Genomic DNA, 26,959 nt, shown 5'->3' with positions numbered 1-26,959 from the left:
TTATCATGAGAAAAAAATTAGATTGAAAAGTTAGATTTTAATATAATTTTGCATTCGAAGTTGTGTAATTATACAGAAGTATATATACTTTTTATGTGGTTTAGGAAAAAATACTTGAAGATTTCTGACGACACTAAATTGAAATTTATGTTTTAAATCTTGAAAACAGATATCCTTATCCTATAAAACATATGAAGTTTAAAAAGCTACTCTTAAATGTTTGGCATTCGGAGTTTGATAATTGTAGTGTAAGATTTTTGGAAAAATCACATGAAGACTTTTTAAAAAAAAAACCACATTGAAAGTATGATGTAATTTAAAAGTCTGCAAAACAGATGTCGTTATTGTCTTCAGCTGTAAGCGAAACCCTAAGAAGAAAGCCCAACGTTTAAGCTGTCTTAACTGATAGCCTCCTTTCCAACTGTATTTGGCCCTTTTATATATATAATATATATATATATATATATATATATATATATATATATATATATATATATATATTTATACATATTCTCTCCTCTGGTATTGTGCTTGTCAAATGGTCGGAGTCTCCTTTAGTCTTTTTTTTCTGTGTACAAACTCCATCAGATCTAAATAGTTCTGTGAACAAAATTCATCAGGCTAAACAGTTCTTTTGACAATAAACTGTTTACAATGACTGACGGAACTGGCATTATACAGACGGTTGCCTCCGGTTCAGTCATGCCGAAAGAAAAACAGCTCAAAGCCAAGGTTTGTAAAATTCGAAGGAAGGGCAAAAAGAACCCGACTTCAAAGTCTTGTTTCATTTCGAAGTCGTGACACATATATTCGTGAGCAGTAATTTAAAGGAAGAATCTGTGAAAAATTGCAAAACGCCCAGTAATCAGGAGGAGAAATTGTGTGTATCAGAGACCAGAATATGGGAGAGGTCGTGTTAGGAGAATCTCGACAAAGATTTAAAGAAAATGTCCAATGGAGATAAGCTATGCGAATATACTTAATATTCCTTTTGAATTATCAGAAGTTAGAGTTCGCTCTTGAAAATGTTGTAATAGACGAATCTGACGAAACAAGTCAGATAATACAATACCCTCGAAAAAAATGCTGATGCAGGCTTGAAGAATGAATAAAACTACAGAGAACAGGAAATATAATTGTCAAAGAGCGCCTCGGCGGCGTGGTTGGTATGGTATAAGCGTCCCACCTCGGTGGTCGCGGGTTCGATTCTCGGCCATTCCATTGAGGAGTGAGAGATGTGTATTTCTGGTGATAGAAGTTCACTCTCGGCGTGGTTCGGAAGTCATGTAAAAGCCGTTGGTCCCGTTGCTGAATAACCGCTGGTTCCATGCAACGTAAAAGCACCATACAAACAAACAAACAATATAATTGTCAAATAACAGTGAAAATACACAGATTTTATGGGCTGCTGTCTGCAGGATACATCGTTCTACGTAGACATGACAGGCAGAAAACAAAGTGTGACAAATTACTAAAATTTACAAGCAACAGGAAGTGGGAAAAGGACTAGCTTGCCCTTCAATGAGAACAGAGAGAGGGGTTTTTATGGAGCGTGGAAGATTATTTATCTATCAAGATGCAAGAGGAAAGAAAAGCCGGCATTGTAGCCGCTTTCAAGGACCATTTGCAGGTGAAGACAGGGCAACTATATTTATTTTCCTCGAAATAACGCTTTAACTTTCTCGGCTGACGGTGGGACGCTTAGTAATTTTGAATTAACGTTTATATATATCTACATTATGTATATATATATATATATATATATATATATATTTATATATGTAGTATATATATATATATATATAATATATATATATATGTGTGTGTATATAGTATATACATACATACATAAATGGTTCATAAATTGTTATACTCTTCCATACTTACGCAAGATTTTTTTTTTTTTTTTTTTTTGACGAAGCGTCTAGTACCGGGCACCACCATTGATGGCGACGGCCCCTTTACTTGCCGATGCCAAAAGCTTTTTGCATTTGTTTCATGCCATCTGTCCAAGTACTACGACCAGACCCAATGTTGCTCAACCTTGCAGAGACTGTACTTCTGCTGCTGTGGCAGTATTTACGCAGAAATATATCGGTGCAGACAGGGATACGCACTCCTGCGCACGAAGACACGCACACTATGTACACACACACACACACACAAATATATATCTATATATATATATATATATATATATATATATATATAATGCATATGATTATTAAAAAATTTTCTGCTCAACATTACTTTTTCTTTAACTCCCCAAAATATTTGCATAAACTTGTTACACCCTCTATATATATTATATATATATATATATATATATGATATATATATATATATATATATATATATATATATGAGAGGGAGAGAGAGAGATAGAGAGACACTTGTTGTGTTGTCTTAATAGTAAAACTTACCTTACATCTTGCATGTGTGAAGAAAAGAAAGAAAGGATAAAGCAGGAGAGCGATTGGGCTTTTTTGGTGGGGGTGGGGGGGGATGGGGGGGAATCTAAATCTGTATCAAAAGCTAAGTCAGATTTCATCGCCAGAGAGGCATGCGGTATGACAGATAGTGAAGTTAAATGAGAGAGAGAGAGAGAGAGAGAGAGAGAGAGAGAGAGAGAGAGAGAGAGAGAGAGATGAACATAAATTTGATTTATGTAATCAAGAATGCTTAACCCTGTCTTGGGGGGGGGGGGGATGATCTACTTAAAAATATACTTCTCAGGCGTCAGACAGACTGACAGACTTGAGAAGTAGAAAAGGAGGAAGAATTATCCTTTGAATTTGGGAAGGTAAGAGGCGCATCTCTCGTTTTTATAGCAAAGGTAACAGATACAGACACAGACGGACGGACTTGCCTTGTTATGTTCAACCTTAAATGATCATCATCTTATGTTTATCATACACGACGATAAAATATGGACAAAATATGAAGGTGTTTTTGATTCGTTAAAACGAAAAGAAAGATGAAACATGTGGGATTTTTTAATGCCCGTGCCTCTTAAAACAAAAGAGGGGGAGGGGGTCTTGGTTTTACAATTCATTTGATAACCCAGAAAGGAAATGATAGCTTGTATGGTCACCGCCGGTACTTTTTCGAAACCATTGGATTTCCATCATAAAGTTTTAAGTAAGATCTCGTATCTTTCCTTCCCAAAAAAATGAAAGCTTTGTGGAAATAATCGTTTTATTTATAGGGTAATAAGGTCCAGTTTTTTAAAGATAAAGTCCCGTTGTAATTTAGGGCCCTGAATTATTGCCATTTTCTCGGAATATATAAATTAAAACAAGCGGTTTTTCATTTTATATAAAAGCTGTGTTCTTTTACCCATAACTCGCAGTTTAACTAGATTAGTAGCATTGGTTTTACTTTCCTTTTTTTTTGCAGTGTTAAAGTAGAATTCTCTCTCTCTCTCTCTCTCTCTCTCTCTCTCTCTCTCTCTCTCTCTCTCTCTCTCTCTCTCTCATTGCAGATTATTGTGATTATAAATATTGGCCTGAGATATAAAAAAAAAAATGTCATAAGAGAAAATAAACTGGGTAACGTGGGCTGACTTCAGACGATTAAAAATATAAGTTGACACAAGGGGAAAGGTCCAAATTTGCTATGACACATCATACTAGGGCGTACTGTGACTAAGCTTTAAGTTCGAGAACCTTTGCTGTGATATAACCCGCATCGCCAAAAATAACACAGGCCAGGAGGAATAAGCAATTCATTTTTTCATTTATTAGAAATATGTGCATTTCTATTTAAGGATATAGAGGCTATCCTTGTCGGATCCAAATATCATGCCTCTAGCTATGAACTGATTTGGAGATTTTTCCATAGAATACTCTAAGAATTCAAAAATATATATTTTTTTTAATGAAGAGTTTACATCGTCTTCAGCAATGACTTGTCGTGAATTTTAACTTGCATTAGCTAAATCCTTGAATGGATTTTAACCCATTTGGAAGTTTTATTAACTCAGCCTTATATTTACCTTTGTAGTTTTGCGCTCTTTTACCCATTTCAATCTTTCAAATTTATTTAATATTGCACAGATACATTGCATGAGGAAGATCATTTGCCTTGAGACTCTACCCTACACAGATTACTGTGTAGATAAGAGCTATGTTAATTATAGACTCTATTCCTAGGTACGCGTGAGGCTGTCATGGAATACTAAATTGGACCAGAATTCCAAAACGGGCGAGAAACCACACTTTAATTAGCAAGATAGATTCTTCTTCTTCCTCCCAGCTTTATCCCTATTCGGGGTTGGATAGCAGGTTAGATTACGTCAAGTTTATGTGTACAATTCTCTCTCTCTCTCTCTCTCTCTCTCTCTCTCTCGTCTCTCTCTCTCTCTCTCTGTATATATATATATATATATATATATATATATATATATATATTATATATATATATATATATATATATATAATTTACTAATCACATACACCACATATTTAAATCTAATGACCACACGCAATTACCTATCTTTTGTTCTCCCTAATATTTATGGATTCCTTTATCACTGAATCCGAATTTTGAGAATGAAACGGCAAAAATAGTCTATTCACTTCCAAAATTTGTCTTTAATTTCTTTTTTATTGGGGTTCAAAAAATGTGGCGTATTTCACCTGATATCACTGTTGTAATTCTATACTGTCGAAGTTATTGTGTGAAAACAAAATTCCCCCGGATCATGACCAAAATGGGACGCATATTTGTTATTGGAATGCTTTGCAAGCAGTTGGGTTGTCTGTACAAAGGAAGTATCCATGCTAAAATAAAATAAACAATAAAAAAAACCGCATTACTCTTCTTCAGTGAAATACGGAGAATAGTGTGAGAAAGTAACATTCCATTGTAATGATATGAAGATTGTTATTTTTTTATTTATAATGATTCCTTCCAAGCTAATTTAATCAGCTGAAGGTCCTTTTCTCAATGTGATTAGCTATATTTGTATGTTTATATTTAACAGTACTCACACCTTCCGTGTTCTTCGTAGTGGTAAATTCTAAAGCTTTTAGATACTCTCCTAATTCTTATGTGGTTAATGAGGTTGCTCTTGGCACCTTTCTTAAAGAATTAGAGTTTTCTTCTCACTGGACTTCAGAATAAGTTATGTATCTCATTCTGATTCCAGTTGGAAGTTTTGTCATCTGTAGGTGAAGGAGAGCAAGAACAAAATAAATGAATGAATAACGGAAATCCTGAGAAGAATTAAAAGCGAGGAAGAAAAGATTGTTAAGGTATACATGAAGCAGAGAAAAAAGAATGAAGGATTGACGTAGGAGGTAGAAAAAGTGAATAACGTGCAAAAGTTAACGGGAGAGAATACGACTTAGATAGACGTGAGAAAGGAAGTTTCAAGAATGTGAAACATTAAAAGGAAGGGAACGGAATGAAGGACGTAGTCTGAATTTGATGGACTCTGAAAGCAAAAGAAGGAGAGAGAGAGAGAGAGAGAGAGAGAGAGAGAGAGAGAGAGAGAACGCACCTTGACTGAAGATTTAAAAGAAACTGCAAGGAAATGAAATGACAAAAGCAGATTGAAACGAAAAGCGAAAAATTCCAGATAGAAAGTATTGTGTGTGTGTGTGTGTGTGAGGGGGGGTTGGTGAAGTTGAATAATCAAGGGAAGAGAAGAGCGGTGCTTTGAATAAGCTAATGAAGCCCACGGCAACGAAGCTCAAAGCTGCAAAGCCTCGAGAGAAGGGAAATGCTCGTTTACTCTGTCAAAGGTGACCGCTGCTGTTGGACAGACAGTGACGAAGTGAACAACGCTAAGGGGACAGTTCAAGGTACGAGGAAAGGAAGGCAGAATAGAGGGAGGAGGAAGAGGAGGGGACAAGGTACGAAGAAGGGAGGAGGAGGAGGAGGAAACTGGAATCCTTGAAATTAAAAGAAAATATTAATAAGAAGAAATTAATAGTAAAAAGAACAAAATTAAAAAGAAATATGAATGACAAGCGAATGGAACTATAGTTAGACGACGATATGCCAGTTCTTATATGGTCCTTTTGAGGGGGAAGGGGGAGGGGGAGAGGGGGACGCTACACGACCTGACAGAGGGAAGGGAGAAGTCAGAACGAGAAAAGTACGGGAGAGTGTTGCTAAGGGGTGGGGGATTTGGGGGAGTGCGGTTGGGTAGAGGTTAGGAGGACCGTGGGAGTGAGATGGAGAGGGGAATATTAATGTTTAACATATGTGGCATTGTCAGAATAAAAACAAGTCTTAAAAAAAAAAATTAAATAAAAGGAAGAATTTAGGCCACAGAAATTAGGTGGGTTGTGACCGGAGCGGAGAACTGAGGAGAGACGCAGCCCCCAGAGATGGTGATAATAATCAAAGTCATTATTCAAAGGAGACTGAAATTTCGTCTCGTGAAGAAACTTTGCTGAGAGAAGGAAGAAGTTGTGATTCAAAGATTAATTCTACGACAGTTTATTTTTTTTTTTAATTCTTAATCTATCAGATACGATGGTGAGATGGATGCTCTTGCCAGAGCGGTTTATTGTGGTTTTGATCTGATTTGCATTTCTAAGTGACTTTAGATTGGAATAAATATAGATCTGGACAAATATAATAGACTTTTATAGACTCCTGCACAGTCGATGTAATGACAATCATTTTGAATAAGTATTATCATATATATATATATATATATTAATACTATATATTATAGTATTATATATATATTAATATCATATATATATATATATATAGTATATATATATATATATATATATATAGAGATATATTATATATATATATATTATTATAATATATAATATATATATATATATATGTGTGTGTGTGTGTGTGTGTGTGTGTGTGTGTGTGTGTACATATGTATGTGTGTATATGTATGTATAATGTATATACATATATATATATATATATATATATATATATATATATATATATTGATATATTTATATATATATATATGTATATATATATATATATATTGTCTTTATAATTAGAATATTGATAATCTTATTGAACCAAAACGATCCTCACATTTAAATTTTGATGGAAATTATAGTGAGAAATCTTAAATTTTTTGTACTTAAAAGTTTTATAGAAGTATAGATGAGTACTTGACTGAAGATTATGATAGTAATTCTTCTTGTATTCTATTTTGCTCGAGAGGGAGAGAGAAAAGGCCGAGACTACATAGTTAGCACCGTTGTGCAAATAAAGTTTAGTCATTACAGGGAACTGAAGAGTAAAGTTGAATATATACCGGTTGATTTCGTGAAAAAGGGAAGGAGATAGTTCCTAACCTTGAGGAAACACTTGTGTCATTGAAAATAATAATACATTCTTCAGAAGAAGAAAGTTTCTCACCTAATACTACGAGTTTTCGTTGAGAATCGACCATTTTCTGACTTTAAGGTTTCTTAAAACGAATTTTTTAAATTTGACCTTGAAAACTCTTCCGATTTTGTACATTCCAAATAAAAACACATATGCTATAAATGATGGCGGAGCTGTAACTTTGGAATATTTTGAAATTTTCTTGGGATAAATATCTCCATTCCTGAATAACAGCCACAAAAAAAAGGTGTATAATATATATATATATATATATATATATATATATACTGTATATATATTATTATATATATATATGTGTGCGTGTGTGTGTGTGTGTGTGTGTGTGTGTGTGTGTGTGGTGTATGTATATTTGCAATTGGCGTTACACGATAAAATTAGAAATTCAACATTATTATGATTCGAAAGTGATGAATAAAAAAAGACACCAGGTCAAAGCGGAAAAATATATATCATGACCTTGAAAAGACCTTGTTATGAATATTGAAAACTTCTGCCGTTATGGGATAATTGTATATTAATACGTGTGAATACGAATGTAAATCTTATACAGCTGTAATAATGCAGCGATTTATATTAATAATACGAACGCTTAAAAGAGAGAAAAGAGTAGATCTGGGTTGTGCTCCATATGCCGCGGTTATTATACTATGAATGGTATTGCGTAACTCAGGTTACGTAAAAATCTCGTTCCGGTAGTTAGTCCCTTCTCGCACTCACGAAGACTTTTTCGAAGAGTCTTTCACAAGACCCACAAGTGTGACTCGTTTTAAAATTATCTCTTAACTGCTGCTGAGAGCATTGACTGAAGCCCCCTACCCAGGCCTTAACACTCACTCAATTAATTGTATTATACCGAGGAAGGGGTGAGATAATATCTGTACAAGTCTCTCTCTCTCTCTCTCTCTCTCTCTCTCTCTCTCTCTCTCTCTCTCTCTCTCTCTCAGCGAGCTGCCAACTCCTTGTCTTTTATTCTTTCCTATATATGAGACAGACTTTGGAGGAGTTTGGTTTTCTTTATTGTTCTCACCGAAAGAAGTTGGCTAAAAAATGGCTCAGTGGTTTATCTTGAAGAGAGCAGATGGAACTGCATCATTGCACAGACTTACCACAGACGAAATTAGAGTACTTGGGAAAGGTGTTTTTTTTTTCAATGACTTTAACCTGGGGTCGCATTTTGTTTTGGATTTTTTTTTTTTTCCGATTATATGACCCGGAATGTGTCGTTGTAAATTAACGCCGGATGTTTAATGTCACTCTTCTTTTTTCCGTTTACCTGACGGTCATTATTCTTGGTTTGGCTTTTAATCTGGTTTTACCAAACGCGTAGCGAAATTGAAGGGCGTTCGTACGTCAGGACATCTCCGTGTTGGGCGCAATGTCCGCCTTCAAAAGTTCATCGTTTTCTCTCTAGTTTCTGTAGCAGTTGATTACAAAGATCCTGTTTGCGTTCGTCAAAAACTGAAGTTAAGGAATGATAGTGCACATAGGCAGAGTTATAAAGTCTTTTGTAAGTTACGTAAATTACGTATAAATTTGGCAAAGTAGCTGAAGGGATAAATTGTAGCTAAAAAAAATGCAAGTGAATGTAAAACATTATAAACTATGTATAAATTTGGCAAAGTAACTAAAGGGCTAGATTATAAATAGAAAAAATACGCGAGTAAATGTAAACATTATAAATTACTTATAAATTTGGCAAAGTAACTGAAGGACTAAGTTATAACTAAAAAGAAAAAAAGAGTAAATGTAAAACATTAAAAATGAGCACATAATGATGGTAGGGAGCTCTTCCAGAAAAATACTTTCCTAATATAAACGCGAACAAAGGTGATTTAAAGGAGAGCGGAGTTCGTTGTTCCTGCGGGGATACAAACCCTCGTCTCTTCACACGGATGCGATCTTGGCGCAGCCACGACCCGTTGAAGAAGCTTGGAAAAAAGATTTCGGCACCGAGGGTCTGTTGTGGGTCATTGAAAGACGAATTCTACACTTTTTTGTAGAGGTGTATTTTGCTCCTGCTGAGTGGATTTGTGCTACTGCCATTCATCTGTCCTGGTTCCATTCATTTATTCACTTTTGTGTCATCCTTCATTCTGCCTAAGTGTGTATCTCGGGTCATTATTATTATTCAGAGGGTGGACCCTTTCGTATGGAACGAGCTCAACAAAAAGTTGCCACTGACTTGAAATTCAAGCTTCCAAAGAACATTGTGTTCATTCGCAAGAAGTAACAGAAGGTAAAGAGATATACAGAGAGAGGTCAATTATTAGCAAAATAGACAAAATAGCAAATAAATACATTAATAAATATATTAGGCAATGAGAGAAATTTTGCTTTCTTATACGTTTTCTTAAGACACGGAAATGTCTGGTTATATCATAATCTGGTTGTCAGGTTAAGATGGGAGAACGAAAGCTTCCTAATATATCCTTGGGCGAAAGCGACCGTGCAAAAGGACACTTCGTCATTATATAGATTCTTAAAGGAACCAATCTCCACACCGACTTGTTTCTAAGCTACAAATGGGCTTTATATTCCGCAAAAGCATTGTCGATGATTGACTCACTAGATGCAAAATCATATCTTGCGTTATATTAGTTTACTGTTATACATGACCAGATTATCTTAAGTTCGTATAGCTGCCAATTGAAGCCGTTCAATTTTGACATTTATGCGAGAGAGTGAGAGTAGCTGTGTATTTCAGTTGCTGTGGCTCATGATAGATCTTACCACCTTCAAGTATCAAGCATTAGTGCTAATAATTGCCAAGTTGACGGTAGTATTTAGCGTTGCAAAGCTTTGAATCAGAAACACACTCGAAAGACGGGGGTTGATTATAGGTTATCGAAGGAGAGTTGTAAGGAGAAAATAAGGCATGATTGAGGTACTAGTTACTATTAAAGACAAACAAAAAACAAACAAATACTTCTGTAACTGTTTGGCTACCCTGAAGCTGGCACGCAAATAGTAATTGCTCTGTGCATCGTACACAATTATATACTCTAATATATCAGCATGATTGCACTTGAGTATACATTTCATAACTAAGGTTTTTTTTCATATTGATTCATTGAGACACTTCTTTTCGCTGTGGTGTTTTTTGGGGGGCCATTTTCACATTGCTACGCTCTCTCTCTCTCTCTCTCTCTCTCTCTCTCTCTCTCTCTCTCTCTCTCTCTCTCTCTCTCTCTCTCACGGCAGCCTAGGTTGATCATGACATATTAAACATTATTTATGACGGAGTACTTCAACCCGACCCACTTTGCTTCACTCACTATATTATCTAGCTATGAGGATCTTCAGATGTGGCCGCTGTCAAATAACTTTTTTTTTTTTTTTTTTTTTTTTTTCCTTTCCTTCTTCCTGCTTTTTCCTTCTTTTCTACGTGGCTGATGAGGAAGTTAGCAAAAAAGATTGCCCTATCGTGAAAGCATCCACTGCGAAGACGTAGGAGAGCGTTACGAGGATTCCCCTCCTCCTCCTCTTCCTCCTCCTCCTGACGAAGTTAATAGACGCTAACGAGTTCCGAAAAGGTTTGGCTACGTCGGCTCCTCGGATGGAGCGATTTTTCGTGCCGGGGAGGTGGGGCTAGAACGGCCTTACATCATTGCCAACTACCTCGGCCTTATCAGCATCCTGAATTTTCAAAACAGCGTTTGTTTGAGGAGTACGTAGGTATGGCATCACCTGAGAGAGGGGAGAGAGATAGGGGGGTGGGATGGGAGGGATAGTGTAGTAACGACATTTTTATCTCCTTCATTTATCATATTTTTTTCCCAATTACTTTTTTTTTTTTCGTGAGAGTAATTGGCAACAAGATCGGGGCCATGTAGCATGAGATGATAAACGTTGTTTCTGTTTGTTGTATTTAAAAACTTTTCGTGAAGTGTTTGGTTTTATCTGAAGAAGTCGCGAAATAAATGTTTTACAACACTGAAGGTGAGCATGGGAAAGCTTGAAAGGCAAGAGAGGCTTATTCGGTTGTCATTTTAATCAGTGAAGAGATCAAAAGAAAGGCTGGTTCGCGCGGAAGTTGAGGTTTAAGCAATGAAGCAGATAACAGAACGACTTACACAGAAAGTGGATACCCAAGAACTAAAACTTGAAGATCAAGCGTCACTCAAGAAAAGGTATGACTGATTGTCATTTCAAATGCTGTGAGTAAATTGTGGAAGATTCTTAGCAACCTGACACTTCATGACTTGTCTTTGGGAGGTCAGCAGGAGCACTCTAAAAAACTCACTCGAGAGACGTAAGCAGAGGTTAAGAGGTGCTTAGGTAAAACACCTGTCACACATTTTCAAACTTGTGTTTTGTTTCGGTGAAAACCTCACGGTTACGTCAAGAGCCGCATAAATTAGGAAGCCCGAGGAAAAAAATATGCTTCGAAATAACAGTCGTATATCTTCATTACACAACATTAATTGCTATGTGCGTAAATTTACCATGACCATCTCGGAAAAAAAATAGAGCGGAAATACTGGCAGATGTGTGATTACTTCCATTTTAATTCACACACACACACACACACACACACACACACACACACACACACACATATATATATAATATATATATATATATATATATATATATATAGAGGTGGAAAGCACCTTAGAGGGTAATACCATTAGCCTACAGCACGAGGTACACTGTAGGCATTATTACTTAAAGTTCTTGCAGCATCCCTTCGACCCCTAGCTGTAACCCCTTTCATTCCTTTTGCGTTACCTCTGTTCATATTATCCTCCCTCCATCTTACTTTCCTCTAACACTCTCCTAACAATTCTTTCGTCGAGCAACTGCTTCGAGGTCTTTCTCTTGTTAACGCCTTTAAAAGTCTTCTTCATTTTCAGTTTCCCTTTCAGCGCTGAATGACCTCGTAGGTGTCAGCGCTGAAAGTACCCAGGTATCATGTAAATCAAGCTGGCTTGCTGCCCGAATTGTGCCCCGCTAATGATGCGTGCTCGTTGGTCACTAAGTCTTACCCACTTACATATTGGTCGACAGATATTATAACTTTGCCAGTTACAAGTTGCTTCACTGGGAGTAGGCATACATATCCGTATATATAATGTTCATTGTTTCATCTTCTTGACTGCCATTTATCCTAATAATTTTGCTCCTCGTCACATATACATTCAACTTTTCTCTGTTGCAAAACACAATTCCGAAATCTTTCATCAGTTCTGTAGTGGTTCCATGATAGTTAAAAAAAACGAAAGCAAATAACAGTCTCACTTTGCAGAAGAATGAATATATGAGGAATGAATGGCTTTATATGAAACGGAATGAACTATATTTAGGACATTACTACGTTTTTGGGAATTTTCTCTCCCATCTTAGCAAACAGTCCCTGAAAATATTGTGTATGGACACAGACAGGAGCTAGTTTCACCCAAATACCAGGCTATGTGAAGGGCAGTAGTGTACTTAAAACAGATGAGGCCAAAATGTAGAAAACGTTTTGGAATACACAAAGCCTTTGTAGCGGTATTTCACCAGCATTAGAAAAACCATTTAGTGAAAATAAGGTTCTACCAGCTTGAAGGCCTCAGATATAAAACCAAGAGAGTCATTCGCAAATATTTGATATAATATCACCAACGTCAAGTAAAAATTTGCACATGGCAATGAATGAGAGTAACGTCAGATCATGTGGTTCATAATGCCAGCTGGTAATGGGTGCCAATGGCTGGGGGGGGGGGGGGGGGGCGGTTGTCGGCAAAGGGGGAAGCACAAAGCTGACGGTTAATATTTTTCGATAGATGGAACAAATCCGTCGAGGGAATTAGTCTGCAGATAACGGCAATTAATCTAATCAGATCCCCTGTCTCCGGTGGCTGGCAGATTGCATGCAAGAATCTTGTCTTGATTTATGGGCTTGCAATGAAGGTTAGCAGTTTCATGGCAGCAGTTATCTAAAGTATTCTTTCTTTGCTTGATAATTTTATGGTAGAATATTTTAGTTTTACGTTTGTTTATGTTAATGAATCTTCCTGCATAATTTTGAGGAAATCAAGAGGAGAAAGTGAATAGGAAATTTAGATAAAAAAGAAAGAAAAATTAGACTTGCAATTGGTTTTATTTTATATCATTATTATGTTCCAAGCGAGTTATTCGGTGAATAAAAAATATAAGTATACTTTGAAAAGGTTTTTTGAATCGATTTCTAAATTCTTAGTACCACTTGACAAGCAACTTACTGTTTGATAAAATATAGCCAGAGTAACCATGATTTACCTAACCTAGAAATAAAATCGAAAAATGTGTTTGATCATGTGACGTTTACTTCATGGATGCCAGCTAAAATGTTTCCAATTAATTCTGCAGTAAATGAAGGAAAAAAACTCTTGAAATGTTATAATGGTTTTATTTTAATTTTGGAACACTAGGCTAAAGTAATAAAAAAAATCAGTGCTGATATCTTTTCTATGCAGCCTTTCTTTTATAATTATTATTATTATTATTATTATTATTATTATTATTATTATTATTATTATTATTATTATTGTTGTTGTTGTTGTTATTCAAAAGAGCAACCAGCCCAAAATGGTCATTGAACTTGATCCTCGGCTTCCAAAGAATAAGGTTTTCATTTGCAAGAAGTGAGAGAAGGACAGATGGAAGAGATCTGTCATTAGGAAAGAAAAACAGAATAACAAATTGTTAAATGAATAGATAACAATTTTAGTAAATTATTAAAGTAAGATGAGAAATGTTTTAATATCATTGTAGAGAAATAATTAGAAAAAGAAGAATCCAGCGCAAATCCATAGGTGATTGCCATGCAGTTTTAAGTCTCAAACATGTCGAAAACTTGTCGCATGCATACCACGAACATGTTGAAAACTTATAGCATACATACCACAAACATGTTGAAAACTTATAGCATACATGCCACAAAGATATTGAAAACTTATTGTATGCATACCACAAACATGTTGGAAACTTATTGCATGCATACCACAAACATGTTGAAAACTTCTTGCATGCTTGCCACAAACATGTTGGAAATTTATCGCATGCATACCACAAACATGTTGAAAACTTATTGTATGTATACCACAAACATGTTGGAAACTTATTGCATGCATACCACAAACATGTTGAAAACTTAATGCATGCATACCACAAACATGTTGAAAACTTATCGCATGCATACCGCAAACATGTTGGAAACTTATTGCATGCATACCACAAACATGTTGAAAACTTATTGCATGCATACCACAGACATGTTGAAAACTTATTGCATGCATACCACAAACATGTTGAAAACTTATTGCATGCATACCACTAACATGTTGAAAACTTATTGCATGCATACCACAGACATGTTGAAAACTTATTGCATGCATACCACAAACATGTTGAAAACTTATTGCATGCATACCACAAACATGTTGAAAACTTAATGCATGCATAACACAAACATGTTGAAAACTTAAAGCATTCATACCACAAACATGTTGAAAACTTAATTTAAGCATGCATACCACAAATGTTGAAAACTTATCGCATGCATACCACAAACATGTTGAAAACTTAATGCATGCATACCACAAACATGTTGAAAACTTATCGCATGCATACCACAAACATGTTGAAAACTTATCGCATGCATACCACAAACATGTTGAAAACTTAATGCATGCATACCACAAACTTGTTGAAAACTTATCGCATGCTTAACACAAACATGTTGAAAACTTATCACATACATATCACAAATATGTTGAAAATTTATTGTCTGCATACCACAAACATGTTGAAGACTTATTTTATTCATATCACTAAGATGTTGAAAACTTATTGTATACATATCACAAACATGTCAAAAACATATCACATACATACCACAAATATGTCAAAAACTTATTGCATTCATACCACAAATATGTCAAAACCTTATTACATACATGCCACAAACATGTAGAAAACTTATTGCATTCGTACTACAAACATGTCAAAAACATACTGCATACATACCACAAACTTCTAGAAAACTTATTGTCTACATACAAGAAACATGTCATAAACTTAATTGCATACGTATCACCAACATGTCGAAAACATATCGCATACATATCTTATACATGTTGAAAACAAGCCAGCGACCGTGAGGGGAAAGCTAACCATTTGGCAGGTGCTGGATAATCGTATTGTATATAGTGGTTAGAACTGCCAATAACTCGCTGACATGTATTCAGCCTATTTGCGGTGTGTATGCTATAAGTTGCCAACAAGTGTTTAAGACATATTTGTGTAGTTTGTACGTACCCTTAGAGAGATTAAGGTCCCACAATACATGTAGTTTAATACTGAAGTATAGAACACGAACTCTCCTCTCTCTCTCTCTCTCTCTCTCTCTCTCTCTCTCTCTCTCTCTCTCGAGATACCAGGTGTCATTAATAAAGTCGTTCGTGATCTTTTGTTTGACAAGTGAGCGTCGTTCTAGTATCGTGATGGGCCCGAATCTCTTCGCGTCATTGGCAAGCGTTCTGGCATTTTGTATGAACTGGTCTTTAGAGTATCAAGAGGAACCCTAAGACGGGATGTATTGTTATTTAAGAGCTGGCTTCCTCTCTCTCTCTCTCTCTCTCTCTCCTCTCTCTCTCTCTCTCTCTCTCTCTCTCTCTCTCTATTACTTTTCTTCTTCAGCACTCGCAAATCTTTCCGTTGACATACTGTTGATAATAGTAATAATTGTTGAAATAGTATGCTTGTCTCTCCTCTTCATGTGTTCTAAATTTCATTCGGTTTTAATTACTTAAACTTTTGACCCCTGCCATTTCGTTTACTCTCTCACCTGCATTCTTCCCGTTTGTTGCTGTTGGTTTTTTTTTATTTTTAAATAATAAAAATATCAGTACGGATATTTTTATTATTTACCGCATTAAGAACCGGTTTATTATCCATATATAATTGAGAACCACCGTCATAAATCCAACAATTTGCCACTTTCGCTTTTGGCGTCTCTGTCATTGTGGTTTAACTTTCTGTACAGAAAAATTTCCAACTTTTAACTTCTCTACAACTGGTTACGACTCGCTAAATAGCCGGGAACTTTGTAAGTCTACGAAAGGCTTATTTAAACCAGTATCTCGTGCAATACATGATACTGTTTGGTAAATTAACTTTTAATTGGTATGTTGCATGTCTTACATTTTATATATATATATATATAGATATATATATATATATATATATATATATATATATATATATATATATATGACCTAAATTGAAAGGCGAAAAAGTGAGCTTATTTCCAGTACGGGGCTAAAAAAAAATAAAAAAAAAAAAAAAAACGGTGTGATTGCGTACTTACCCGTCGTCCCATTGTTAAGTACTTAAGTCTTCGAGCTCAGGCCTTACTTCCCTAATCTCCTCCTCCTCCTCCTCCTCGCGCCACTCAATCCCCCTTGATCTGAAGATTCCGGGAGAATGTTTGCCTCTCTCCTCGCCTAACCGATGTCAGAGGATTTTCCCCTAATAAAGGCTAAGGACTTCTCATTAGATTTTGGATTTAACTTACTGCTGCAATTACCTTGCCGTTATATGTCGGAATATCAAGTCGTTTAGTTTTCGTCACTGTATTATCGATGTAGCGATGACTTGTCCTGTTGGGCAGAAGAGAACTGGTGCTGCTTGAAACGTCGGATGATAAAATTCATTTCACTTTTTTTCTAAATAAAAAAAATACATACTGGAATATAATACTTTGAATTTGAGATGAAGAAAATGAAAGCATTAAATGTTTGTAGCCTACCATGTCTTTGCCTGCAACCTTGACTCTGAATAACGTCCCAGCTCACGAACTGTGTCGAAAAATAGTGCATTGGGGAGTTAAATCACTGATACATCATGTCCAATGTCATTGAGATGATTTTACTCTTAAATTTCCAGGCTGCTAATGTGAAATTTTCCACAGGTTCTTCCTTTTTTGTGAATGTTATCGTGCTGCAATAATAATTTGAATATGAAGTCTGTCTGGGCCTTATTCTGTTGTCTTCTTCTTCTTCCCAGCTTGTTGCCATTTTTATATGGGGTCGCCGTTTCCATCTATTTCTATCCTGTGCTTCTGCTTCATCAATTCCCTTCTCATGTAAGTCTCCTCTCACACAGTCCTTCCATCTCTTTCTTGGTCTCCCTCTTCTTCTTCTTCCTTGCACCTCCACCCCCATAGTATGTCTCCCAGCGTGGTCCTCATCTCTCCTCAACAGGTATCCATACCATCTCAGCCTCCCCTCCTGCACTTTCTTTGATACTTCCACCACCTTAGTCGACCCCCTTATGCAGTCATTTCTGATCCTATCCTCTCTTGTCACCCCAGACATCCACCTAAGCATTCTCATTTCTGCCACATCCATCTTCTTCTGCTCTGTTTTTCTCATCCTTGCTGTTTCCGTACCATACAGCATTGCTGTTCTTACCACCGTCTTGTGAAATTTTCCTTTTAACCTAAGCGGCACTCTTTTGTCACAAAGAACTCCAGAGGCCGCTCTCCAGTTGTTCCAGCCTGCCTGTGCCCGATGTTTTACTTCTTCTTTCATACTTCCTCCAGCGTTAACAAAAGATCCCAAATACTTAAACTTATCAACTCTCCTTATTTGCTCTCCACTAAGCTGAATACTTTCTCTATCATCCCCTTCAGTGGTGGTACACATATATTCTGTCTTAGATCTACTTATTCTCATTCCTCTGTCCTCCAGTACTTGTCTCCATCTTTCCAATTTCACTTCCAGATCTTTCCTTCTCTCTGCACACAGAACAATATCATCCGCATACAATATGCTCCATGGTACTGTCTCCCTTACTTCCTCTATTATAACATCCATCACTTTGTTAAAGATAAATGGGCTCAGAGCCGACCCCTGGTGTAATGAAGCTTCTTCCCGGTAGATTGTTGTTTTAAGCGTTTAGTTGGGAAATATGTTTATACTCAAAAACGGAAGTACAGCAATGCATAAATAACTGACGCTGACAGAATTTTGTGCCTAGGCTGATGTAGATCACCAAGTTCAGCCTTTCAGGTCCTATGTTCACATTCTCTTCCTTCCCAATTCTTTGTCACGCTCCATTCTTTTCTCTTCCCATTCTTTGTCACGTTCCATTCTTTTCTCTTTCTAGTCTTTGTCACTCCATTCTTTTCCTTTCGTATTCTTTGTGATGCCCCCATTCTTTTCCTTTCCTGATCTTTGTTCTTCCCTTTCCCTGTCACTTTTCATTCCTTGTTCCTCCCCCCCCCCATTCTTTTCATCCATGTTTTCCCCCTCCCCCTTCTTTTTCCACCCTCTGTTTTCCCCCTCCATTCTTTTCCATCATTGTTTTCCCCCTCCCCCATTCTTTTCCCTTCATCAGTTTTTCCTACTCTTTCCCTTTTTATCTACAACGCATCCAATAAGTGCGATCGTCAGCTAATATTGTCCAATGGTCTCTTGTTAACAACGGAAATATTGCATTATAGCTCGTCTAAATCTCTCTCTCTCTCTCTCTCTCTCTCTCTCTCTCTCTCTCTCTCTTTCTCTTCTTGTTTTGAATGTAAGAGAGATATGATTGTTCTGAAATATCTGACGAAAGGTATCATTCAAGTTAAAACAAAAATCAGTCGGTATATTCTTCAATGGCAGAACAGTAAAAATAAAAATTATCCACCACTTAAAGTTACTTTCAACCCCAGCACTCTCTCTCTCTCTTCTCTCTCTCTCTCTCTCTCTCTTCTCTCTCTCTCTCTCTCTCTGTCAATTGCACAAGCGTATTCTTCAAGCTCACTTTTCCCTAATATCCAAAGCAGCTAATTAACACGAATACATCACACAAACTCCAATGCCTGTTGCCAAGCTTCTCTAAAATAGAATCCTTACTAACTCCAATGTGTTTCTTTTCAGATGTGGATTGTGGCCAAGGAGGTAGAGAGAGAGAAAGAGAGAGAGGGCCCCTCTGCCAAACCTCAAGTCATGCCATGCCCTCCCTCCATCATCAACAGAGAGATCTTGCCCTCACTGACCAACTGCCAAATATGAGACTCACCTGCCGCCAGTAACGCTGTCATTGAGATTCACAGTTCACAGTACACGAAGGGGATACAGTGTAGAGATTGGATATATAGGACGTAACAGATAACGCCCTGAAATATGGTCGAGCCTCAGAAGTTCGAGCTCTTTGCGCGTAGCGTCTGATACGGGAATTCGCTCTGATTTGGGGCTCTCTTTCGAGTACTGCTCAGTCCTTCGGTTGTGGTTTTTATTCCAGGTTTCAGGTTCGCTGAGTATCGTTAAAAAGGAGAGAGAGAGAAAAAAAAAATTCATTTTTTTTGGCTTAATTTCACATTCAGTCTGTTTTTGAGGGAAGTATTATTTCATCTGACGATGAACTGCAGTCGGTTCACGACCAAGTGAGAGTCTGATATTGAGAGGGAAATTGGGCGATGAGAAGCTTTCATGTGGTACCATCGGAAGAATGGGACGATCGATGGTGACAACAAACATGACGACGACGGCGACGACGATGACGACGACGATGATGATGATGATGATGATGGTACATGAGAAGAGGGAGAAGAAACCTCAAGAGTGCCAGGCAGAGAGTGCCACGGTCGGTCTCGTGGTGCTGCCAGTGTGTGTTTAAGGTGCCCAGTAGAAATGACACCGTATACTCTCTTCGGGTGGTGCCCCTGCGCCTGGCTTCTGCCGTGGATTGACGGGCCTGGGCTGAGACTTCTCTCTCCGTGCGTTCAGTCCCTGTCGCGTTCGTAGGAGGGATTTGTCGAAAATGGATGTGATTACACAATGACAGTTACGTCACGGTAACAAACGCTAACAGTGAAGACGAGTTGCTAAAACTAGTGTAATAATGCGACTCATACTGCCTGCAGCGACCGCCGAGAAATAAGGCGGGCAGGAGGAACGGAATTGAAAAAGCGAGCTGATAAAATGTGTACAAAAGACTATTCCCAAAAATGTTCGTGTGATTCAGCTTTATCATCCCCGAGTACCTCTTCAGTGACGCTGTGTTCTCAACAGCCTGACTCACGGAAAACAAATGCGCTTATTGCAACGGGGCTGGAAGTGTGAACGTAGGCTCTAAGCATCGCGAAACCTTGTTGGTGATTTTAGATATTATAATTTTCGGCCCAATGCATAAATACTGTTTTATTTATATAAGAAATTTTTATAGTTATATTTTCAGAAAATGCTGCTTTTCATAGATATATTTTCGGAAAATCGCGCTATTAATCAAAAAACTGCTGACGTAGCTCCACCTATATTTTTCTATAGAAAATTCGTATGACGGTAAATGACATGAGTTATCTTACTTAACTGACGAAGAAAGTACTCGGTACAGAATTCCCCACCTTTAGAAAGTGTCCCTAGTCACTGGTAACAAACAGAAGAAGAGTAAATGTGCGATCTCTGTCGTCGTTCGGTGGTCGGTGTTCTAAGTGTTTCTCCGTGTTTACAAGTGTTGTCCTCAGGTGTTGTGCGGAGTCGTGCTCGTCCTCGTATTTCCCCAGAGCCCCAGAGGAAGAGGCGACGATGATTTCCCCAACCTCCTCTTCCTCCTCCTCCGAGTCAGAAAAGCTAACCGGTATTGTAGTACCTCTCCACCTCAGTGTTGTGCATCAAATCTCTGTGGCCAAAGTTGTAGAGTGAAAAGTAATATATGTCTAAATATGTCTACGTAGAATTATCGAGCGCAAGTCGAGGCATCTTACGGTGCGAAACTTTGATGCTGTTCATGAGGCGCTCAGCATAATTGCTGAGAAATTTCACGTCAGACCACGAAGATAAATTAATAGCTGAACCTTTGATCTCAGTGAAACTGTCACGGTTAGGGAAAAGGTTGTGAACACCATGACTTCATTTAAATTCAAGTCGTAAAAATTCTATATTCGCGTACATATGTCATTCCCAGCATCGGTGAAATCAAAATAGTTCTGGAAACGCAGAGTCTCGTGTAAAAGCAGAGAGTTATTCTGTCTCAAGCCAAGTGTGCTCTGGTACTCTCTTGTCACGAATTTTCCCATAGCAAAGAAAGATGCTTAGTATTCTATTCCCTTACATGTGACTTACTCTAAGATTAGTATCTGTGACCTTCAAAGGTTTAGCAGGACCTCTGTAACATAAAAGAAAAACGAAAAAAATGTGTGTTGTCAAGTGCTTGGGGCACGCGAGTCTGTGTTCATTCTCTTTCCCTCAGTGAAATTATCCAAACTCTCTGCTTTCAGTGCAAAATAACTCGGTGAAGGAGAGTTAGAGGAACTCTAAATTTAATTTAGAGCTGCCTCTCGACGCCTTTGGTGGAGGCTCGCCGCCCATGCCTTTGAATTCAAGCAGGGCGGGCGAGTTGTGATGGGCGAAGAGGGTGAAACAGTAACGAACGGGACGTGGGTGGACGAGGTCTGGTCAAGGGAGGGCGGCCTCGCCAACCTGAATGGTGTGGGTGAGGGGGTGAGCAACAGCACGGAATGGACGAATCTGACGGTGGGTGTGGTGAAAGGCTTCTGCATGTCGATCATCATTGTGTGCGCTGTTCTCGGGAACTTGTTGGTGGTGATCAGTGTGTTTCGCCATCGCAGGCTAAGAGTTATCACTAACTATTTTGTCGTGTCCTTGGCTGTAGCTGACATTCTGGTCGCCCTGATGGCCATGCCCTTCAACGCCAGCGTCGAAATCACAGGCCGCTGGCTCTTCAGCTACCGTATGTGTGATCTGTGGAACTCTTTCGATGTCTACGCTTCTACGGTGTCCATATTACACTTGTGTTGTATAAGTATCGACCGTCATTACGCTATTGTGAGACCTCTCGAGTACCCGATGGTGATGACTGAGGGCCGAGTCGTCATTATGTTGTGCCACGTGTGGCTGGCCCCGTTGGTCATTTCATTCCTGCCCATATTCATGGGGTGGTACACCACAGCCGACCACCTCGAGGAAAGAGCTCTCAGCCCCGAAGTGTGCGAGTTCAAAGTGAACACCACTTATGCTGTGGTCTCATCCTCCATCTCCTTCTGGATGCCCTGCAGCGTGATGGTGTACATGTATTATCGCATTTACCAGGAGGCAGCGCGCCAGGAGCGGATGTTGCACAGGCATTCCCGCCTCTCGAGCGCTTCTCAGGCCTCCCATGCAGCCATGGCTGTGTCAAGCAGTTCCAATGCGACGGCCACAACAACTGTCACTATTGGCAGCAACGGGGTTGGCTCCGATCCCACAGCAAATCACGGCCTAGGCAGCGGAGGCTCAGGTCGCCGCCTGATGGTCCACAGGCCCTCCAGCGACACCCAAGAAGCCACGCCCACCAAGGAGCGCAACCTGATCAAGCTGAAGCGCGAACACAAGGCTGCGCGGACGCTGGGCATCATCATGGGGGCATTCATCGTGTGCTGGCTGCCCTTTTTCACGTGGTACGTCAGCATCACGCTGTGTGGGGAAGCCTGCCACTGCCCCGACATCATCGTGTCCATACTCTTCTGGATTGGATACTTCAACTCGATGCTTAATCCCATCATCTACGCCTACTTCAATCGCGACTTCCGAGAAGCCTTCCGTCGGACTCTGCAGTGCCTGTGTCGCTGCTGGAAGGAAGAGGACCCCTGGAGAAGCCAGATGGGTCCTCCGTACGACTCGGACCTGTGTTTGCAGCACAACGGCCACACCACAGTCATTAAAGCAAAGACAAGACGTTTTAGTACCGAGTGTGGCGTTTAATGATCGGTGGTGTCTCCCCATACAAGGGCTGTTCGAGAAGAAGAAAAAGAAGAAGACGACGATCCCCCCCCCCCCCCCCTCCCCCCGCCCCCTCTTCCCCCGCGTGGATCCGAACTCGGCTGCAATAGCTCTCCAGCAACATTTCCGTCTCTCCCCCTTCTTCCAAAAGATTGCTCTGAACCTTCAATGTACACATCACGATAGAGTCTATTTTGGTAGATGTTTAATCTTAGGGTCGTACATTTACCCTCGAAGTGGTACATACCAAAAGAAAGCTGTATTAGATCTCACGAATACATATGTATATCTGCCTCGTGTTTCAGTAACCGTCCTTGCAAGTGCACCATGAGAAAGGGCGTTGAATTACTTAGGTAATTTCTACAATAACAATTTAGACAACTAAAAAATTGTATAACGCTTCATTTCTTAAATGTCTGTAAGTGGTGGCAGTTGTACGAACCCTTTTGTAACATGAAAGTCTCATATGGAAGTAATATAAAAAGCGAAATGACATAGAAGTCAGATAAACACCCTCTCTCAGACATTAGAGCAATAAATTTTTAGATGATTCTCTTGGCTAAAGAATATTATTTTTCAAGATGTTTATACTAAATACTGACGAGATATATAGTTAACTGGAGTATGCTTCAGTTTATGATTCGTTTCGTATCGAGATCAGGTTGATAACTAGCGATATCCTTGTGCAATACAGTGAAAGGATTTTTCTTCAAGGTTGTTATGTTGATTTTTAGGTGCAACATGACTCAATACGTCCATGCGGTCACTGTCAAACACACACACATACACAAACACTGTATATTCAACATGTATTTACAAGCTCTCTCTCTCTCTCTCTCTCTCTCTCTCTCTCTCTCTCTCTCTCTCTCTCTCTCTCTCTCTCAGCAGACATAAATTGCTTTTGTAATGGCCACAATCACCTCTTAATTTCTCGATTTTTTGACACTGGAAACGATGACCACTTCTAAGGCCTTTGTAAAATTGACAGTTTTGTCCGCAAAGTGTGAAGAAGTTGAGTGAAGTGGTCATTGCTACTATTAAAAATGCCTACATAATTCGGAAGACACGTAAAGCCGTTGGTCCCTTTGCTGAATAACCACTGGTTCCATGCAATGTTAAAACACCATACAATAAAAATACATAATTATATTGTACTTTAGTGTAGAGTGGCAACTGCAATCTCGATTATCCTTATTATTTGCTGCTTTTCAACTCACGCAAAAAGGGAATTTTTTTTTTAATTTCCTGGTCAATAATGGACGGTGTCTCGTCCACTATTTAGGAGTCATTTCCTTCTGCATAATTCTTTGTTAGGCGCTCATTACCCGTGGGACACTGTACATTAGTGTCCTAACCCAGCGGGATGTCCAACAATAGCATATTTATCCTCTTACCACTACCTCACTATCGATGAGCTATGTACACTGAGACTGTCTGACCTGATTTGTGTAGGAATATGAGTTGGTGAAAGTATGAGGAACTCTCTTAAACAAGGCTGTATAGTCATTATTGATTAAACACTTACGCGTTGATCATGGAATTCACTGTTCCCTTATTTTTTTCTCTGGTGCCATCTGCTGTTGTGAGAAACAGCTTATTGGTTGAATTTCGTAAGTACAGCAAGAGACCATATTCACTTTTACACCAAACCAGTCACTCCAACTTATATCTGCTAACTGGCTACACTTCTTTCGTAAAGACTTCAACAGGATGTTTTATTTACCAGAGACCCTCCATTGATTCTGCCACAAGCATTTTCTAAGTCACTGTGTACAACATACATCTATCCCCTTTCTCATATAATATAAAACTGTTTAATGCTGTAGTTTATAAAACCTTGGTCCGTACACACTCTTATTCGTCTAAACTTACACTATATTGTCCCCGATCAGTCTTTCTGTCTTTCGTTTTTTAATGGTATATATATATATATATATATATATATATATATATATATAATATATATATATATATGTTTGTGTGTGTGTGTGTGTGTTTGAGGCGTAAGTATGCGAAATAGTCAGACGGGCAAACAAACGTTTGTATTCTTAGGATGCAAAATATCCAAATAAATATATTTTTTCCGATGGCTCTGTTTTTTGTGTGCAAAAAGATTTACATGCAACATTTAGCTTTCACACCACTCGGGAAAAATCTTGTACCCGTGTCATGATGTCTTGTTAAGAAAAATAGGAGGTAAGATGTAAGAAAGGTGCGCGCGCACACACACATTGTTTTCACATATATAGGTTGCTAAGGACACAAACGAATATTTACGTAGTGGTTATGTTGTGTATGGAAAAAAAATATACCAGCATGATTAGTTTTACAAAGGAAACCTATATGAAGACTGCCGTGATCTTTGGTTTTATCTTCCTCCTTTTCCACAACGTTTGCTCTAGGAAATAAGTTCTTTTTGCCAGCTTAGATTTGCTTTCTAAATACTGGCAGATAAACTTGATTTCTCCTAGGAAGTCACATGTTCCTAAGTGCGCAATCCACTCCAAGTGAATGGACTGTAAGCTTGTGCTTGTATGACGCCCTGAGAAGCATTTATGTTGAATCCTCACATTTTTTTTTTTTCATTCTGTGTGACTGGTGATAATGTTTCTGCCTCCATTGCCCTTATTTCTGTAGTGCTACCTACCATGAGACACAGCGAAGTCTAGTTTATCCAGGTAACTTAACGCCTTCACTTAATATTAACAAAAATGTTTCAGTCTTCCTGGAGAAGGAAGATAACTAATGTTACGGGACATCATGGTCGAATGTCTAACATTCCAGACCTTCATCTTTGATCATGTTTAGTATCCTGTCCGAATGTCTCTGATGGTGTTCCCTGAAATTCCTGCTAAATTATACGACGTCATTATGAGAGTGTTTCGCCAATTCTTGCGAAGCTGTGTCCATTGCAACAGTGCTTCTGCTTCCATTTACTTCGGTTCATTGTTATTGTTAACATTGATAAAACATATATATCTTTATTTCCCCTTCCCTTGTGCAGAATGATTCTAGTTCATATTCTCTTCCGTCTAGGCTTATTCCAGCGCTCGGTTAAACATAATCGAACAGTAAATTCTTAAACCTTGAGAAGTTAACTCATTCTAAGGCAAATGTTCCTTTCAAACAGTTAAGTTTCTTTGCAATACCAAAATGTTAAAAGGAAAGTTAAAAAATTAAATATCTCTACAAGCCGGCAAAACATTCTCAGGATTCTCCTGTAATGTTCTCTAGGTCATTTCTGACTTGAGTCCCTTTTGATCTTTCTTTGTTTTGAACAGGGGATTTTAGAAACACTTTATTTACGAAAGAATATCACTTTATATTTTGTGTTTGCTTGTATATATGTGTGTGTGTGTGTGTGTGTGTGTGTGTGCGCGTGTGTGTGTGTAGGCAAACGCCAGGTGTTAATGATAAAGAAACGATGATCATAAACAGAGTTGGTTGTGCAAGTATGAGCAGTAAATCAAAGACGGAGTGGAAACATGGCCAAAGAGAGGGTTGTTCCAAATGTGTAGGTGAATGTCTTTCAGGTAATTGACGAAGAAGAATGTGCCAAAAATAAAGATACAGAGAAGGAGGCAGGAGCAGGTGGAGAGAAATTGAACAGGTGATGCCTGTAGGTACTTAGGGAGGATGAAATTGAGAGAGGTTGCCGTGATAGAGTATTAGAGAATCGAGTAACACACACACACACACACACACACACACACACACACACACACACACACACACACACACACACACACACACACACACGATATAAAATTTAAATGCAGAATTTGAAAGGGTGCAAGGGAACCTTGTGTAAAGAAAAAATATCCAAGAGAAATGTAATGTCAAGCTCGAATATTTTAAAGGCTATTAAAAAA

General features: G+C 38.3%; 1 protein-coding gene across 15 annotated transcripts in view; it reads left to right on the top strand.

Annotated features, from left to right (window-relative positions):
- The window catches only part of LOC135218380 (octopamine receptor beta-2R-like), a 622,548-nt gene extending 599,169 nt beyond the window's left edge, over window positions 1-23,379 (top strand). For 13 of the 15 annotated variants that reach the window (XM_064254659.1, XM_064254654.1, XM_064254660.1 and 10 more), the window contains 2 exons: window positions 4,155-4,286; window positions 19,248-23,379. In XM_064254659.1, the coding sequence (XP_064110729.1) occupies window positions 21,711-23,069 (1,359 nt within the window). In that variant the 5' untranslated portion in view covers window positions 4,155-4,286; window positions 19,248-21,710 and the 3' untranslated portion in view covers window positions 23,070-23,379. The remainder of the gene's footprint in view (window positions 1-4,154; window positions 4,287-19,247) is intronic. The other 2 variants (XM_064254667.1, XM_064254663.1) reach the window with 1 other exon arrangement.
- The last annotated feature ends 3,580 nt before the right edge of the window (window positions 23,380-26,959 follow it).

This window comes from Macrobrachium nipponense, chromosome 9, assembly GCF_015104395.2.
Source record: "Macrobrachium nipponense isolate FS-2020 chromosome 9, ASM1510439v2, whole genome shotgun sequence".
NCBI classification, from domain to species: domain Eukaryota; kingdom Metazoa; phylum Arthropoda; class Malacostraca; order Decapoda; family Palaemonidae; genus Macrobrachium; species Macrobrachium nipponense.
Note: the sequence above shows the minus strand (reverse complement) of the source record. Positions and strands in the feature narration are given on the sequence as shown.